At 52.0% G+C, this 17,395-nt stretch overlaps 1 protein-coding gene across 1 annotated transcript; it reads left to right on the forward strand.

The window, feature by feature from the left end:
• Positions 1–8,126: 8,126 nt before the first annotated feature.
• On the forward strand, positions 8,127–15,048 carry LOC123331524 (mucin-3B-like). Its single transcript, XM_044935702.1, has 9 exons — positions 8,127–9,483; positions 9,588–9,689; positions 10,626–10,741; positions 10,846–10,904; positions 11,514–11,662; positions 12,045–12,110; positions 12,468–12,630; positions 12,844–13,526; positions 13,694–15,048. The coding sequence occupies exons 1-8, from the start codon at positions 8,244–8,246 to the stop codon at positions 13,022–13,024; spliced, it is 2,076 nt and encodes a 691-aa protein (XP_044791637.1). The 5' UTR covers positions 8,127–8,243; the 3' UTR covers positions 13,025–13,526; positions 13,694–15,048.
• The last annotated feature ends 2,347 nt before the right edge of the window (positions 15,049–17,395 follow it).

The raw sequence follows: 17,395 nt of genomic DNA on the forward strand, positions 1-17,395 counted from the left end.
CCATTTCCCTTCTTCCTGACCCAGGGATCGAACCTGGGTCTCCTACATTGCAGGTGGATTTTTTTTACCATCTGAGCCACCAGGGAAGCACCTAATCTAAATTCATTTTCTTTTATTTATGGGACAGCTGTTTTGTTTCCTCGCATTTTTCCCCCCTATGCTTTATAACTTAAAAACACGTTTATTGTTTGGATTCTGCTTTCTTTTCTGTATGTTTCTTCTGACAATTTGGAATATCAGGCAATGTTACTATGGTCACTATTATAGGATATGGAACTTATATGTAATTCTGTTTCTTTAGGATTTAATTCCCCACCATGAGCAATAATGACATCAATATATTGATCTCATTCTTCTGGCCTCCCATCCTTCACTTCCTTTGCTTGTATATATTATATTCTCACTTTCTAATTTTTTAGTTCTTTTAGTATAGTTGATTTACAATGTTGGTTTAGATTCTAGTGTACTGGAAAATGATTCAGTTATACATATATATATATATATATATATATATATATATATTCTTTCTCACATTCTCTTTCATTATAGGCTATTACAAGGTACTGAATATAGCTCCCTGTGCCATACACTAGGCCCGAACTGTTTATCTTATTACCTTTCTTAATATTTACCTTTGTATTGTTAGAGACTTTTGTAAGTTTATTACTCATTAGTTTTAAATGATGTGTATAAATCTCTGGCTGTAAAAGGTAAGGAAGTCATGCCTCCTCTTCCCCTCCCAATTAACAAAACATTATTTCTATGCCCTTTGGTTTTATAATAGAAGCACTGTCTTTTAACCATAGCCCTCACATTGATTTTAGTTTTACTTCATCAATTAGAGTGATTCAGTGATCAGAGTTAGTCGTTTATCCACTCATCTCTTGGCTGACTTTCAGTTGACTGATTTTTTTCTTTAAGTATTTTCAAAAAAGGCTCATGAAAACAGTATTTTCTAATATTTTCCTCACTCCCATCCCCATCCAATATTTACTAGTTTTTAAAAACATTTATTTATTGAGCTGGACTATATAATTCAGCTTTTTAATGTGTACAATTCAGTGGGTTTTAGTATATTCACATAGCTGTGCAACTGTTGAAAGCTTTAATTGCTCAGTCATGGCCAGCTCTTTGCAACCCCATGGAATGTAGCTCACCAGGGTCCTCTGTCCATGGGAATTTTCAAGGCAAGAATACTACAGTGGGTATCCATTTCCTTCTTCAGGGGATCGTCTCTACCCAGGGACAGAACCCAGGTCTCCTGTACTGCAGGCAGATTCTTTACTGTCTGAGCCACCAGGGAAGCCCCGTGCAACTATTACCCCAGTCAAATACAAAGAAATGCAAAAGCATAGCTACAGCACCACCAGACAGGGTTGCAGGGTGGGGGAGATGCCCCCAATTCAGGAAACTTTCATGCTGACAGAATACACACCTGCTGAGCTTATGGATATAGGTGCTAAATTCTAGCCAAAGACTAGGGAAAGCTAGCAGAGTTAGCAGGCATGGGATCTGAGGAGCAATGGTTTCACTGATCCAAAGGAGGCAGAGACAAAGTACAGAATCAATCAATATCATCTGACAAACACGCAAGCTGCTGACAGTGAGGTTCAAGGTCCTCACTTCCTATAGATCAGATTATTCTACCCCGAAGGGAGGCTTGCCCAATAACAGGGACTTTCCTGGGCATGTGGGACCCTGGAAATCTATAGAAGAGGTACAACAAATTCATAAAGAGTTGGGAATGGGACAGGCAGCCTATGCCCCTGTCTTCAAAGGCCCTGATTGGGCCACCTTCACTGCAGGAATGAGAGCTAAGATGCTCCCGTCCACCCTCTACCTGGTGTGGGAAGGGTTAGCCATGCTGAGCCCAGTTGTGACTCACGATATTTATGATGTTGGGCCACCCTTTGCTGATCTGGGGGAAACTGACAAATCCCAGGAATGGGTGCAGGCTGGGGGAAAGACCAGAGATGGAGAAGTGGCTCAGAAAGCCAAAGGGGCTATCCTAATGGGCTCTAAAGGGTCAGGGGAAAGTGACCTGGAAGCACATGTGGTTTGACCTCATAGATGCGGGGACCCCACCTGAACAGCTGGACCAACAACATATTGCTGGGTGGGTCAACCTGTGGAAAGTCTTAAAACCCAAACAGCAGCTGAGATCTGCCCCCTCTGCTCCAACCGTCCCTCCCCCATGGACTGAGAAGGGAAAGAGCGAGGGTGGAGGGAGTGAAGAACAAGTTTCCATATCGGTACCCCTCCCCGCTGCAGCTGGAAATGAAACTGAGGCCAGGCCCCAGACTCCAAAGTCCAAGGTCTTGGCCAAGTGAGTTCTCTGTCCAGTCTTGCAAGTTCTTGGTGGGGGGCTGGCAGAGGGAAGGGCAATGTCCTAGGAACTGCTCTGAGTGGCCCAGGCAGCCCAGGGTTGGAGCTTTTCCCTGCTGACTCCTCCTGGGCTTGTCTTATCTTCTAGGTAGTCCACCCTCCCTGCAGCAACATCAGATCCAGAGAGGGGGTGGGGGGAAAGGGGGAAGGTGGAGCCCTGCAAAGGTGAAGTTATGCTTAGCTACCATGCCCAGCAGGGCAGATAACTTCATCTGGTGCCGCCTCCCCGCTGCAGTCCCCCGTCCTGGTGCTGGCCCTGCTCCCAGCCTCCGCGGCGCCTCCAGACCCATGCAGCTGTTCAGGGTGCTGCATCTCCTCTGGATGCTCAGGGCCTTCCTGGGGTCCACAGGTGAGGAGGCACGGTGGGGGAGGGCTGCGGAGACTGTCCTGATGTCCCAGGGCAGTGTGTGTGTGTGTTTGCGGGGTGGAGTCGGGTGGGGGGGCACTCTGAAGTCTAAAGAGCCTGAGGAGGGGTCCCTCAGAGCTCTCTGTGCAGGCAGAACCGAGGCGGGGGAAGGGAGGGAAGCTGGGTCCCAGGGGTGCTGCTCTTTCCCCTGGGACCAAGCAGGTTTGCAGGAGTCCACGTGCATCAGTTGGAGGGGATAACCTCTTTCTGGAAGAGTGCTCTTCCCACCTGGACTCAGTTTTCGGAGCCCCCTAGTCCTGTTGCTCCTGCTCCCCCAGCTCTGATGCTTCCTCCAGCCTGGATTCTCTCTCTCTCTTTGTGCGTGCCTGCTCAGTCGCTTGTGTCGTCTGCCTCTTGGCGACCCCATGGACTGTAGCCCGTTAGGCTCCTCTGTCCATGGGATTTCGCAGGCAAGAATACTGGAGTGGGTTGCCATTTCCTTCTCCAGGGGATCTTCCCAGCAGGGATTGAACCCACACCTCCTGCGTCTCCTGCATTGCAGGCAGATTCTTTACCACTGAGTCCCTGGGGAAGCCCCATCCCTCCCTTTACTTCCGTCCATTCACCCCTCCTGAGGGACCTGAATGAGAACCTGAGGTTCCCTGTCTGCCTTGGGAACCCCTCTTTTCTCTGGGGCATCCCAACTTTTGGTCACAGTGGCCCCTCCTCGAGCTCTGCCCCTGATTCTCCCATCCCAACCCAGCCCATGTTTCTGGACACAGATGTCCTGGCAGGGTGGTGGGGAGAGATCCTGATGGCTCCCAAAGGGTGCTTCTGAGACCACCTGGTATGGGGTCTCTCCCTCTCCTTAGGAACCTTGGAATTCCTTTGCACTTCCCTTCCCTCTGCTCCTGCCCCAGGGTCTACTCCTGAGCCCCAATCCTAGACCTTCCCAACACAGAGGTCCTCCCAGTCCACCCTCTCACTCATCTCCAGAGTTGGCTCTTGGTGACAAGGGGTCTGGGCCAGGAATCTTCAGAATGCCCTGCCTTACCTCTGTGACACCCCAGCAAAGCTGAGAAGTGAAATCAGCTCTCAGAGCAAAGACGTGATGAGTCTAGTGGAGGACACTAACCCCGAGAGGGCAGGAGGTCTGGGTGTTTCCTGCTTGTAACTGCTGTGTCTTCTGGTCGTCCTCAGCATTATGAGATCTTTGACCCTCACTCTTAGCACCTACAGGGTGGGGTTCACAATATCTGTAGGGAGGGACTAATTAATCCCTTGGCTTACATGGAATAAATGATAGAAAGTGTATCTGTGTTTATTATCAACACTCAAGGCTGCACCTTAAAGTCTCGAGGACTCATGCCTGCCTGCTGAGGGGTCTCTTTCTGGAAGTTTCCTTTCTGTCCTGACCCTCAGCAGCATGTGGTCCAGTCTCCTTGCCCCTCAAACTCAATGAAGTCTGAGCTTCAGTCTGTTTTCCCCTTTGGTATTCTCTTTGAGATCGCTGCTCTCTGACCCCTCGTCTCTTGAATTCCATGATGTGTCCCCACCCCCGGTTTGGCTGGGTTCTCTGTCTCTCCCTCTCCAAAGAGGAGAGTCAGCGTAGACAGCAGTGGGTCACAGGGAGAGGGGCAGAGGTGGGCCAGAGGGTGGGGCACAGAACCAGAAGGGACGAAGACTTTGGGCAGCAGGAGAAGGTGGGAGGAGGGAGCAGAGTAAGGGGAACAAGGGTGTGTGAGGAGGAAGGGATGGGAGAGGCGATGGGACGAGGTAGCACGCTGAACCTGCGTGCTCATCACTGCCATCCTGATACTGACCAGGGTTCTTGGGTTTCTCCAATCCATAGAAATTGACAAGAGGCCAGACCAAAATTTCAGGCAAGACTTTGCTGGGGCCTCTGCTGCAGAAGGGGGAAGCGAGAATAAATAGCAGGTTCCCTTGCTTGCTATTAATAACTCCCTGAGGAGGGGGAGGCGAGCTTGCACCTTATGTGGGGTGATGGTACATGTGTGTCCAGGGGATGGGCCAGAGGGGTGGTTTAGGTGTTTTGCCCACCGTGTAAGTGGCGTTGTGTGAAGGTGGCACGCACAGTACCCTGCTCTTTGCTCCTGACTCCCTGCTTTGACTTCTTTGTTCTGGGCTCTTTAAAAATGGCGCTTGAGTTTTTGGTCTCTTTGTATCTTTTGCCCATAATATTGCCCCAACTGCCAATGCAAGCAGTTATTTTAGTTCCATATAATAGTCCCATGTGGGCTTCCCTGGTAGCTCAGACAGTAAAGAATCCACCTGCAAGGTGGGAGACCTGGATATGATCCCTGGGTCAGGAAGATCCCCTGGAGGAGGACATGGCAACCCACTCCAGTATTCCCGCCTGGAGAATCCCATGGACGGAGGAGCCTGGAAGGCTATAGTCCATGGGGTCCACAAAGAGTCAGACCCGACTGAGTGACTAAGCACAGCATAGCACGGTAGTCCCATATACTTTCTCCATATTTTGTTGCCCAGGGAGAGGTGTGTCTAGGTGAAGTCATTGCAGCACTGCACTGAAGGGTCCCCGGTCCCTGTCTGTCTCAATCCCAAGGCTGGAAGACAAGTGGGCAAAGGATTAAGGTTTCCTTCCCATCCCAATTCCCCTTGGTGAGGCTGCCCCGGGGAGCAGACAGATGTTGGCCTTTGAACCTGGAAGGACCCCGGCCTCAAAGTGCTCTGATGGGGGAATAACTGGTGGCACTTCCTACCTTCTGTGACACGTACCTGGAACATGGGGAAGTGAGTAAATATGTGGTGTTAAGGTGATGGGCCGACCTACCACTGAGTTCCTCTGTTCTACCGCCAATACAGGAACTTCAGCCATGGCCACATCCACCTCTAATGAGCTTTGGCACACTGCTCTGAGGAATTCCCCACACTCCAAAGGCACAGCAAAGTGGCCACTGAACACCCCCCAAACTTCTCCCAGTCCTGATGCTAGGGAAAACATACCCAAGACTATCAGCACCTCCCCCCACTCGAAATCCCTGTCTGAAACATTGCTCAAATCACCCATCAATTCCAACCCCCCACCAAGCCCCACGTCCAAGTTTGTCTTCAAGGTTGAAACCACCCCACCTACCATGATCGTCTATACGGGCTCGACAGAGTGCACCAATCCAACGAGCCTCATAGTCACCACCACTTACCCCACCACCACCTGCGTGAGCCAGACCCAGGTGTCCTTCCCCAGCTCTCACACCACCACACCTGGGACAGAGACACCACGGACAACCATCACCAGTACTTATCCCATGTCAACAACCAAGAGAGTCACCTCCGCCGTGACCAGTCCCCCCACAGTCACCACTGCAGGGAAAACTCCCACAACCACGGCCCCACCCTCCACCACTGTAGCCACTGAAGAAATAGGCGAGACAAGGGACCCAACATCTCATGCTTCTTCCACCAGGAAAACCACCTTTATTACTACGACTGTTGTTTCTAAAGAATCTGTAACGACAGAGATTACTTCTACTCCCCCAATTACATCATCAGACACACCTACAAATACAATTATCCGACAACCATTACTTCCACTTCAGTGACTACCAATACCTTGACATCACTCATCAGTAAGCCTCAGTCTTCACCTGCTCTGACCACAGAACCAGTCCTAACTACATCCTCAAACACTTCCCCTCTATCCACTTTGATAATAACGACTACCCAGGCTACGTCCACCCCTCCATTTCCCACTACTACTCTGACCACGACCCCAAAAGAAATCACCACTCCCACCTATATTTCAAACCCAGTCACCTCAATTACAGCAACATTGCCAACCACTTCAATTACAGAAATAGACAAGACTGGGACTACAAACATAGTAACACCCACATCAATAGCAACACAAAGAACACCAGGTATCACATCTTCAACCAGCTTCTCCACAGGAAGGAAAACCACGCTAGCCACAACCGAGTCCACATCCAGGAGTACCACTGTCTCACTGACCTCTACCACCAACCTCAGCTCCACACTGACTTTCTCTAGCACCTCACCTACAAGCGGAGACACAAATGTCATTTCATCTTTTGCCACTACCCCAAAAAATGACACAACCTTCAGTGTCGAAGCCACTTCAGCCACCAGGCCGAGTACAACATCCATGTTCATGAGTGTGCACAGCACAGCGACTCCCTTCCTCACGACCAGCATTCCAGCTACATCTCCAGGCACTTCTTCCACGTCTACCAGCACTACCAGGATGGATCAGGGAACAAGTACCACCTCACCTGCCACAGGCACCAGTGCACTGCACACAACCACAGCAACTCCTCCCAGTGACACCTCCAGCCAGCCTGTCACCACGGAGGTGTCCTCTCCTCCGTCAGTCACATCCTCTGCCACTCCCACCAGCACACTCCATTCTCCGGCATCCACCACCTCGACTCCCATTGACACCAGTACCCTGACATTGTCCACGAGTGTGCCTTCATCCACTCCTACCTCAAGCACAGAGCCAGCCTCCACTTCCACCAGAATCATGAGCCCTGCATCCAGTATCCCCACTCCCTACCCTATTTCCATCCCGTCACCTCCCACCACTACTTCCACTAGGCCCACGACAGAAATCACCACTCCCACGGACACTGCAGCCCCCACCTCGACCACAGCCCCTCTGCCCTGGCTCTCCACTACAGAAACCACCCAGGCTGCCAGCACACACGTGGTGACCACACTCACCCCCACAACAGTCCATACCACTGCGATCCTCTCCTCTTCAGTCACCGACTCCACCGGAAGCACGGCCACATCTGCATTCACTGCATCCCTCCCTGGCTCCACCATCGTGCAGACATCCACGACTGTACCTCCCTCCTCTGTCAGTACCGAAGCCCGTATTGTAACACCAGCCACCACCCCGTCCATATCCATGAATCCCGTTGGATCCTCAACCTTCAAGCCTGACCTCAGCTCCACACTTGCACCGTCTAGCCCCTCCCCCACTAGCACAAATATCATCCCTTCTTCCCCCACCACCCATAATACACACACAGTCTCTAATATTGTCACAACCTTGGCCACTAGGCCTAGTGACACATCCGTGTTCCCTTCCACCCAAAGTACAGCAAGTGCCTTCCTCTCTACCAGCATTCCAGCTACATCTTTAGGCCCTTCTCTCGTGCCTACCAGCAGTACCGGGACCTCTCAGGCAGACAGTACCACCTCATCTGCCTTGAGCACGTCTAATTCAATGCAGGAAACAGCTGAAACCACTTTGGCACCCACCACCACTGATACAGACACGTATCAGTCTAGTTCCATGGGACTGTCCTCCACTACAGCTTCTACACAAACAGCCAAGACGAGGGACACAACCCTGCTTGCTTCATCTGCTTTGAGAACCACAGTTACTCCTATTGGTACCGTTTCTGTAGAGTCTCTGACAACAGATATTACTTCTATTTCTCCCATCACATCCTTAGCCACTCAAACAAGTACAGTCCATTTTCAGACATCTCCAGTCTCTATGCCAGTGACCAGTATTCACTGGTCAACTGTATACTTGACAGCATCCAGTTCGCCTGTATCATTTCCATCTTTCCCAACCACAGAACCAGTACCCACTGAACCCACAGCCTCCACCCCTCCGTTTACCCTACCCACGATCCCTGCCACCCAGTCCACGTCCACCCCTTCATCTCCGACTGGGACATTTACCACAACCAGAACTGAGGTCACCACTCCCACACATACGTCTCCCCTTGCCACCTTGATCACAGCATCCTCGAGCACTCCCTCGACCACAGAAGTTGCCAAGACTGGGACCACAAACATGGCAACAACACCCACCTCCATAACAGCTCTCAGGACTTCAGGTGTTTCTCCCTCTTCAGCTTTCCCTATATTGAGTACTTCTACTAATGCGATAAGTACCCCTTTTGGTACCATCATCTCCTCTTCAATACCTGCAATAACAATATCATCCCTATCTTCTACTAGCCCAAGTTCAGGGGTCTCCATGACAAGTAGCTCTTTTTCTACCTCCTCTCATATGTCCAGTGCAGAGAACACAGGCCCTTCCTCTCTCACTGCTTTTCCCAACTTTTCATCAACTGAAATGACAAAAACTTCTTCCACCATGACTTCCCTAATGACATCTCCTACCCAGACAACCACCATGCTGACTCTGTCTTCCACCACCCCGTGTCCAGAATCCATATCAGTTACAATAGTGTCTGCTTCTCCCACTACACCATGTATTGAAGTGGGTTCAAATGCTGAAGTTACCTCTACACCCACCGTCCCATTGTCTGTTTTTACCTCTACTACTGAGATGGCCACCTCTCCCAGTTCCACAACCATGACAACTCTGTTCCCTGTAAAACCGGACAGTTCTACTTCCATTCTGGAAACTCACCCCACCAACCAGACTGCTGCTCCTAGTTCTATCAGCACTGGGATCACTCCCACTAGCACGGTTTTCCCAAGCACACAAAGATCCACCACTGGGACCTGGATCAGCACCAACTTTGTAACTACCCCACGTGTAACAGGCTTCACTAGCCTCCCACTGACCACGAAATCAAGTAGCAGCTCTTCATCTTCCATGGTGACTACAAGTGAGTTGACAACTCCCAGCCCACCCAGAAGAAGTTCCTCAGAGACACCAGCGGACACCACCAAGACTCTCTCCACCGTTACGTCATCCAGGACAACTTCAACCACAACCCAGATGACCACACAGTCCAGGGAGACCACCACCCCAGGTTTGGATCACCTGCTTCCTTGTTGCCTCTCCTCCTTCTCCTGCTAAATTCCCATGACTAAGGAGAGTTGTGGCCTGAACTTCCCCTTTTTGCTTGCTACCCAGGCACTTGTGATAATGGTGGCACCTGGACGCAGGACCGCTGCTCCTGCCTTAGCACTTTCAATGGCCCCCAATGCGAGTTCGCTGTGGAAGAGATAAGTATGGGTGAGTTGGTCTCTGCTCTTTCTCTCAGGAGGTGCCACCGCCTCAAACGGGCCCAATCATTTTGCCAAATCTCTTCTGCTTTCTCCCTCGTGCTCTCCTCAACTCCAGACCATGACTACTCTCCACTCTTACCTCCAGGAGGTCGCTGGGGTCACTCTCTTTTCTGACATCTCCTCCCAGTTTGTGTTGCTTGGAGTTGTATTAGGTTCTAATTTCTCCTGTACCAAATTACCACAAACTTAGCAGATGAACAATACAAGTTTATTATTTTGCAATTCTGTTGATTAGAAGCCCGACATGAGTCTTGAAGGGCTAAAATTAAGGTGTTGCTAGGACGGTTCTTTCTGGTGGCCTTGGGGAGAATCCATTCCTTTGCCCTTTCCCAGACTTGAGAGCTGCCCATCTTCTTTGTCACAAGGCCCCCTGGCTCCCTTTGATGCCAGAAGCATTGCATGTCTGTTCCTTATTTCCATACTTACATCATTCTTTGAGTGATTCTGACTTTTCTGCCTCCCTCCTCCTCTCTCTATGGACCTGATGATTATACTAGGTGCACCAGATAGTCCTTGTTAATTTTCCAATATTAAATCAGCAGAGTAGTACGTTTAGTTCTATCTGCCACTTTGATTGCTCCCTGTCATGTAGCGTAAACATATTCCCAGGCTTTGGGATTAGACATAGGCACCTTTGTTATTCTGCTTCACACTGGGAGAGCTGAGAGACTACAGAACTGACTGCTGGACACCCCCACTTCCAGTGTTTCTCACATCTTGGAACAACACCTTCCAGAATTCCTACCTCTCTCTCTCCTGCTATTCAGTCAGTCCTCAGGGAACATGGAGAGGGTCCATGGGAGCAGCTTCTGGGTTAGGGTGCTGGCAGTGATGTTAGACAGGAAGGGATCGTGAAATGACCAGAGCAAGGCATGTTGTGCAGACAAAGTGGACGCCGAAGTGGGCATGGAGGTGTCTGTCAACCAGGAGTTCTCCCCGGACCTCAATGACAACAGTTCTCAGGTCTACAAGGATTTCACGAAAGCCTTCCAGGATCAGGTGAGGAGGAAGGGGGCAAAATTCAGGGGTATGCCCTTGGAGTGTAGCTTGGGCCCCGGGGTGCCCTCTGGTTGGAGGTTAAGACGGGATCCTTGGCATTTCAGATAAAGAAGATTTACCAGAATGTGCAGGGGTTCAAGGAGGTGCAGATCCTTTCTCTGAGGTAGGACCCCTTTCCGGGGCTGTGGAGGCAAGTGTCAAGTGTGTGTGGTGGTGGGTGGGGAGCACAAAGAAGGGCCAAAGAAGCCATCCCTTGCTTTCAGAATCATTCGATGTCATAAAGAGAGGGATGGACGGAGGAGGCAAGAAAACTACTCCATGGAGGGTGTTTGGGGATCACTTTCAGGATTCATTCCTCTGTAGGAGGGATGGCTCCCCTCTCCTTGAAGCATGCTGGATGCAGAATGATTGGGATCTACAGGGAGGTGGTGCCTGAGGCTTGGTGCCTGGTGTCTGAACCATAGCTGGTCTCTCTGGTTGGCAACTGGTCTAGTGGATGGGTCAGCAAGAGGGAGGCAGAGAGCCCAGAAGGGCCTGGTTTGATTATGGCTTGAGGGAACACAAAGCGAATGTTAATCATTCCTTGTCCCGCCTACCCAGGCTAGCAGCCCCTTCTGGACATAATCAGTCTGGAATCCCATCTCATTGCCTCTGCCCCTTCCTGCCAACACCTGCATAGCTGTGGCTGGTCCGGAAATGCCCTTCTACAGTTGTATGGTGGCTTGGGCCTGGGCCCCTTTTAAGTCTTTCTGCACCCCACCCCTGCCCCTAGGAAAGGCAGCATCGTGGTGGAATATCTAGTCCTGCTGGAGTTACCCTTCAGCCTCCAGCTGGAGGAGGAGTATGAGAAGGTGAAGGTGGCCTTGAAGGAGGAGCTCCAGAATGTCAGCCAGGATGGGAACAGCTGCCAGAATGACCAAGGTGAACAGAGGCGGGGGCCTGGGGCTGGAAGGAGGGGTCAGGGTCACAGCCACCATCCCAGCCTGCTTCAACTCACACAGGGGCCTTCGGGGGGCAGGTGTCAGCCCTGTGGTACCTCAGGCAGGATAGGAGAAGAGAGACAGGTCCACAGAAAACCGGGTCAAGGGTGAGCCTAAGGAAGGGTTGTCAGAACCTAGGAGCTGCAGAAGAGAGAGTTGCTCAAGGTCTCCCGGGTGGCTGAGGACCCCTGGCTATTCAGGGGACATGAGGGAGGCCCAAGGAGCCTTCCTTCATGGCCCATCCAAACCTCCCCCATACTGACAGAGCGCTCTCTGTCCCTTCCTGTGCCTCCCCCGATTCCACCTGTGCCTGTGCCCCCCAGTCCTGTGTTTTAAGCCTGACTCCATCAAGGTGAACAACACCACCAGGACGGAGCTGTCACCTGAAGGTGAGAGGTGGGGCAAAGGGCTGAGTGGCCCCAGGTGGCCGGGACCCGTCCCACAAGGGACATCTGTCCATTGAAATTCCCAAGGAGGAGGGGGAGACCTTTTGGGGATGCAAGTGGTACCGACCTGGCAGGGCTGCCTCTCAGGTCCTTGTTGGTAGCTTCCGCGTGGGCAAGGATCAACAGGGAAGGTGAGGAGAGGGTGACGAGCCTACCCTGCACTCATAATCCCACGGTCTACCCGCTGACACGCCACCCGCGGAAATGCAGTCCTCTATCGATTTTCAGAATTACCATAGCCAGGCCCCAGAGTAGAATGGATGAGGTCTTTACGTCTGCAACCCCCTACCTACCCCCCAGCCATCTGTCGCCGCGCTGCTGCCGAAGGTTTTGAGGATTTCTACTTCCCTTTCCTGGAGGAGAACCAGCTCCGCTGTGTCACCAAATGCACGGCAGGCGTGAAAGGCGCCATTGACTGCCATCAGGGCCAATGCGTTCTGCAGAGGAGTGGTCCTTCTTGCCGGTGAGGCCCCGCCCACAGCCAGCTAGGCCAATCCTCGACCCCTAACCGCCGACCCCGCCAGAGGCCCCACCCACTTGCTCCAGGATGGAGTCCCACCCACTGGCTCCAGGATGGAGTCCCGCCCACCTGCCAGGACCAGGATGGTCCAGCAGCGCGATGGAATAGACCCAGGAGGTGGTGAGGTGGTGTTGACCTGGGACCCCTCTCCTCCAGCTGCTTCTCCACGGACACGCACTGGTTCTCGGGCCCGCGCTGCGAGGTGGCCATTTCCTGGAAGGCGCTGGTCGGGGGCCTGGCGGGAGCCGGGGCCCTGCTTCTGCTGCTGCTGGTGGTGACGCTGAGCGTGTTCGTTGTGCGCTCCCGGAGGAGGGATAGGCAAGGCCGAGGCCGGTGAGTGAGCTGGGGGTGGATGGGTGAGGGGAAAGGCGTCCCGGACCAGGTTACCCTACCCTGATGACGTGGCGGCCTTCTGGAAGGTCCAGGGATGACAGGAAGTGGTTCGAGACCTGGAATGAGAACTCTACGGGGACTTTTTCTAACTAAAGCTTCGTAGATGACAGTGAGTCTTGACTCCTGGCAAAGGTGGGGGGTGCTTCCCTGGGCATCATTTCCTCCCCGGGAGACTAGAGGACTTCTCTTGTCCAAGATAGGCATTTACCTCCTGCCCTTGCTGCTTCCATGCGCCCCCCTCTAAGGCCCAAGTCCTGCACAGGCCATCCCTGCAGGGCAGGCCCAGGGGCCCAGGAATGCCCTGAGGCCCTGCCTTCCTCACTTTCCTTCCCTCCCCCTTTTACTCCCCACCTCTTCCTCTTCCTCCCCCTGTTCTCTTTTCTCTCTCTCTAGTTAACGAAGAAAACTTCCCTGTGGCCTTGGACACCGTGGACACCAATGCCAGGGTGAGGGGTCGGGATGGGTTGATGGGAAGGAGCTGTCACAGGTCCAGCTCCTGATGACCCTCTCCCAGGGCAGGGGGCTGGCTGGGACAAGAGGCAGTGACCTCCTAGCCAGGCCCCTGCAGGATGGTTCCTTATTCTCACTGCCCGTCTTGTGAATTCTATGGCAGGTGCATATTCACAGACCTGAGGTGGTCTCGTCCTCACTGTGAGCCCACACAGCCCTCTCCACCTGCCCGGACAGCGGAGAGAACCATCTGCACTGCCTTTGGAGAGATGGCCACGGGCTCGTGCGGCTCAGTCTCCTGGTTTCCTAGGGCATAACAGACCTCCGCCTACCCTCATCCTTCCCCCAACTTGGGTGAAACCCACCTGGAGACCCAGTTCAAATCCACGCTCTTCCACTGTGGGACCTTGGGCAAGTCAGTAACTTCTCCGAACTTCGGTTTTGTCACCTGCAAAATGCAAGTGGCCACTCCTCCTGGTACTTCCTGTTGGTTATAGTGAAACCAGATGTCTTGGGTCCGACCTCTGTCCCGATGCACCTTCCTGTGTCGGCCTTCGTGCTCATATGGCTTCACTCACATCCCCAGTCCCCGTGTCCTTCCCCGAGGCTCAGGCCTCTGCCTCTCTTTTTCCTGTGTGCATCCCTACTGCCAGCCAGGTCCCCCCCAGTACCTGTAAGCAGCCTGCAGCCTGTCCCAGCCTCCTACCCTGTCCTTCTGTAACTCCCTGCTGCGCCCCTCCACCACTTCTTAACCCTCTCCCCTCTGAAGCTGCTGCCTCTGCTGCTAAGTCGCTTCAGTCATGCCCGACTCTGTGCGACCCCATAGAGAGCAGCCAACCAGGCTCCTCCGTCCCTGGGATTCTCCAGGCAAGAATCCTGGAGTGGGTTTCCATTTCCCTCTGAACCCACTTCTTCTTAAGTCCCTCCTCCCCCACACTCCCGCCCTGTGTCTCCCTGTTTCCATACTTTCCCCTTCCTCATCTTTTTACCCTCAACCCTAAATCCCCCCTGCTCCCCACATCTCCATGCCCCACTCCTAAATCCTCCCTTCTCCCCACTCCCTCTCCCTAGGTAGGTACAGATGCCCTCTGCATCTTAGGACCCCCAACTGGGGCTCCCTAGGCCAGGTCCCCCATTCTGAGTCCCCATCCTTCCTGTCACCCCTAAGGGCCCTGGATCCAGGTGGGTGGGGGGTGGCAGGTAGGTTCCCGGGCCCCTGAAGATGAGGGGAAGAGGGGACCTGAGGTGGGAAAGCTCCCTCAGCACTCCCTCCCCATTCCCCTAACTCTCCCTCCTCTCCCTTTGTGGCCCCCACTTCCTACCCCTCCCCCACCTCTCCTCACCCTTCCTCTCCCTGGCTCACCCCCATCTCTGCTGTAACCTGTGAAGCCAGGAGCCCAGCCTCCTTTGCAGGAAGACCTCACCTGGGGACAGGAAGTCTGCAAGTCTCCAGTTCAACCAGCTGTACATAATGTAATATTTGTTGTAAACAAAACAAAACAAAACAGAAAACCTGCTCTGTGCCTTTTTTTCCCTCGTGCTCCCATCGGTTGAGGAGCAAGTACATTGGAAGAGATGCTGTGGGGGGCGCCTGGGAGTGCTGGTTTTTCCCATGAGGAAGGAAGGGTTCTTTGGCCAGCTCTCAAGGGCCACGATTTCAAAGGGAATGTAAAGACTGGAGGACCCATGTTTTCAGGGAGTGGGTGGGAGCAGGGGGCGGGAGCCTGTGGAGTTTGTCATCTGTGCCCCTTAATGTTAAGAGCTCAGAGCTGGCTTTGGGTGGTGGGTGACTCCGGCGGGGTCACCCACTAGAGTGGTGACTGCCGCCACTGGCCATAATGGTCAGAGCCACCTTTGGCTCTGATGGGTAAAGCCAAGCATTTCGGAACATACAGGTTCCGAAAGAAGTGAAATGTGTAATTTAATTCACAGTAAATACATTTAGCCCCAGGTTATCATTTATCTGCTCTGTCAGAATCCTGAAGGAACTCAGGATCTAGGAGCGTGACTCAGCACTCATCTGATGGATCCTGGAGCACTGACCTGTTGCCTTCTCAGGTCCTGGTTTCAAACAGGCTCCAGCCAACCCTGATGATGGCTTTGGTTTAAATGTTAGCAGCGCATCTTAGCTGACTCCTTGGGAACAACTGGCGAGGTTGAACGAGGTACCATCTATGTCTGACACCCAGGGAGCTCCTGTAAGTGTTCCCAGCCGCCTCTGGCTGCCTGCAGGTATTAGCCAGCCAGTGAGAGTCAGCCCAAAGCAGAGGTTTCTTGAATGAACCTGGCTATGGCCCACCGACACTGAGCATTGGACCCAGGAGTGGTGCAAAGGACAGCAGGGCCTGCTGGGGCTGACTGCAGAGTTAGCCGCATGGCCAGTGGTCCTTCGGACAGCTGGAGTCCCAAGTTGAACGTCCACAACATCGGGGACACCAGAGTGGGGTTGGTGAGTAGCCCAAACTCAGCATTACTTCCACATCAGCATTTACTGGGGGCTTGTTTGCTAGCCACTGGCCTGACCGCTTGGCAAAACACCATCGTATTTAATTCTTGCTCACAACATCCCAAAGGGATACATCCTGTAATCCTTACAAGGTAACAGACAGGAAACTGAAATTGACAGACAGAGAGGTTAAGTGCCGGGAGCCGGCGAGAGACATTCCACTCGTGACAAAGGTCATGAGGAAGGGGGCTCGGCATACACAAAGGCGGGATCGAGCCTCGGGAGTGCCCCCGGATATTCTCGAGCATCTACCCCCCAAAAAACCAGAGTCTGCCTACTTTATTGCTTTGTGCTCTCACCTCTGACTTTACTGGGGGCTGTCCCCCACCACCATCTCACTCTCTCTGTCAAAGAGTTAACTTACAGCTCCAATTAATAAAGTTCCTGGGCAATTAGGAGTGTTTAAATCCAAACCCCTCAGATGGCTCTCTAACTCGCCTGACAAGTTTACCCGGACACCTACAGCTATGCATACGATTGTTTACAGTCTCCCAGCCTCCAGAGGCACGGGAAGCTTAAGATATTCAAATAGCTTAGAGCCTCTCAGAGAATTAGAAACTGTCAGAATAAAACTAGTAAAAGATTTCATTGATGAGCCAATGTTTGTTGCCAAGTTTTCACATCCCCTGAATTGTATCCTTGAATGTGCATTAATTAATATAGTTGGTATGTAGAAAAAATAAGTAGTGGCCTTGGTGTTAGTAACTTTAGACCCTTAAGGTAGTAAATTCTTTACTTTGTAAACCCATTACACATCCACCCTATAGGAACGTAATCTTATCTTCGGAAGATGGCGCCAAACCTTAAAATAATTACTCTTAGAGAAAATAAGTCTTTGTTGATAAGTCCTTGTCAAGAGTCATAAAATGTTAATAGGCCTCTGGCCAGAAGATGATGTAAATCACCTAAACCATTTGTATACGATAAATCTGCAGGAAAGAAACCCTGGTTTTTGATAAGCATCAAAGACTGCTGATTTTGCATCCCCTATTATCCTCTATGTGTAACTTAGGGTATAAAAGCCCCTGTTGAAAATAAAGCTATGGGCCTTGCTCACCAACGCTTGGTCTCCCCATGTCATTCTTCCCTTTAACTTCCAGCTGAGTGTCCATCTGGAGCGTGGATATCCTCTGAGACCATTTATTTGCCTGGGCTTCTAAGACCCACTCGAGAAGGTGTCTAAGGTGGGGCACCTTCCGCTATTCGAGAGGGCGCCTGCGGCCTCCGTGGTCAGAGCTAACCTGGTGTCACGGGTTATATTGATTTTCCGAGTAAACCAAGCCACTCAGCTTCTTTTCTCCACTGAATTTTCCTACTGAGCTATCCTCATTCTATTACTCTTTATTATCTCTAATTAAC

Source organism: Bubalus bubalis, chromosome 24 (assembly GCF_019923935.1).
Source record: "Bubalus bubalis isolate 160015118507 breed Murrah chromosome 24, NDDB_SH_1, whole genome shotgun sequence".
NCBI lineage: Eukaryota > Metazoa > Chordata > Mammalia > Artiodactyla > Bovidae > Bubalus > Bubalus bubalis.

Excerpts from the sequence above, each read along its gene's own strand:
- LOC123331524 (XM_044935702.1), top strand. The coding sequence starts at position 8,244 with ATGCCAGTGACCAGTATTCACTGGTCAACTGTATACTTGACAGCATCC. Across the intron at positions 11,663-12,044 it reads CAGCTGCCAGAATGACCAAG|TCCTGTGTTTTAAGCCTGAC; the intron begins GTGAACAGAGGC and ends TGTGCCCCCCAG. Across the intron at positions 12,631-12,843 it reads AGGAGTGGTCCTTCTTGCCG|CTGCTTCTCCACGGACACGC; the intron begins GTGAGGCCCCGC and ends CCTCTCCTCCAG.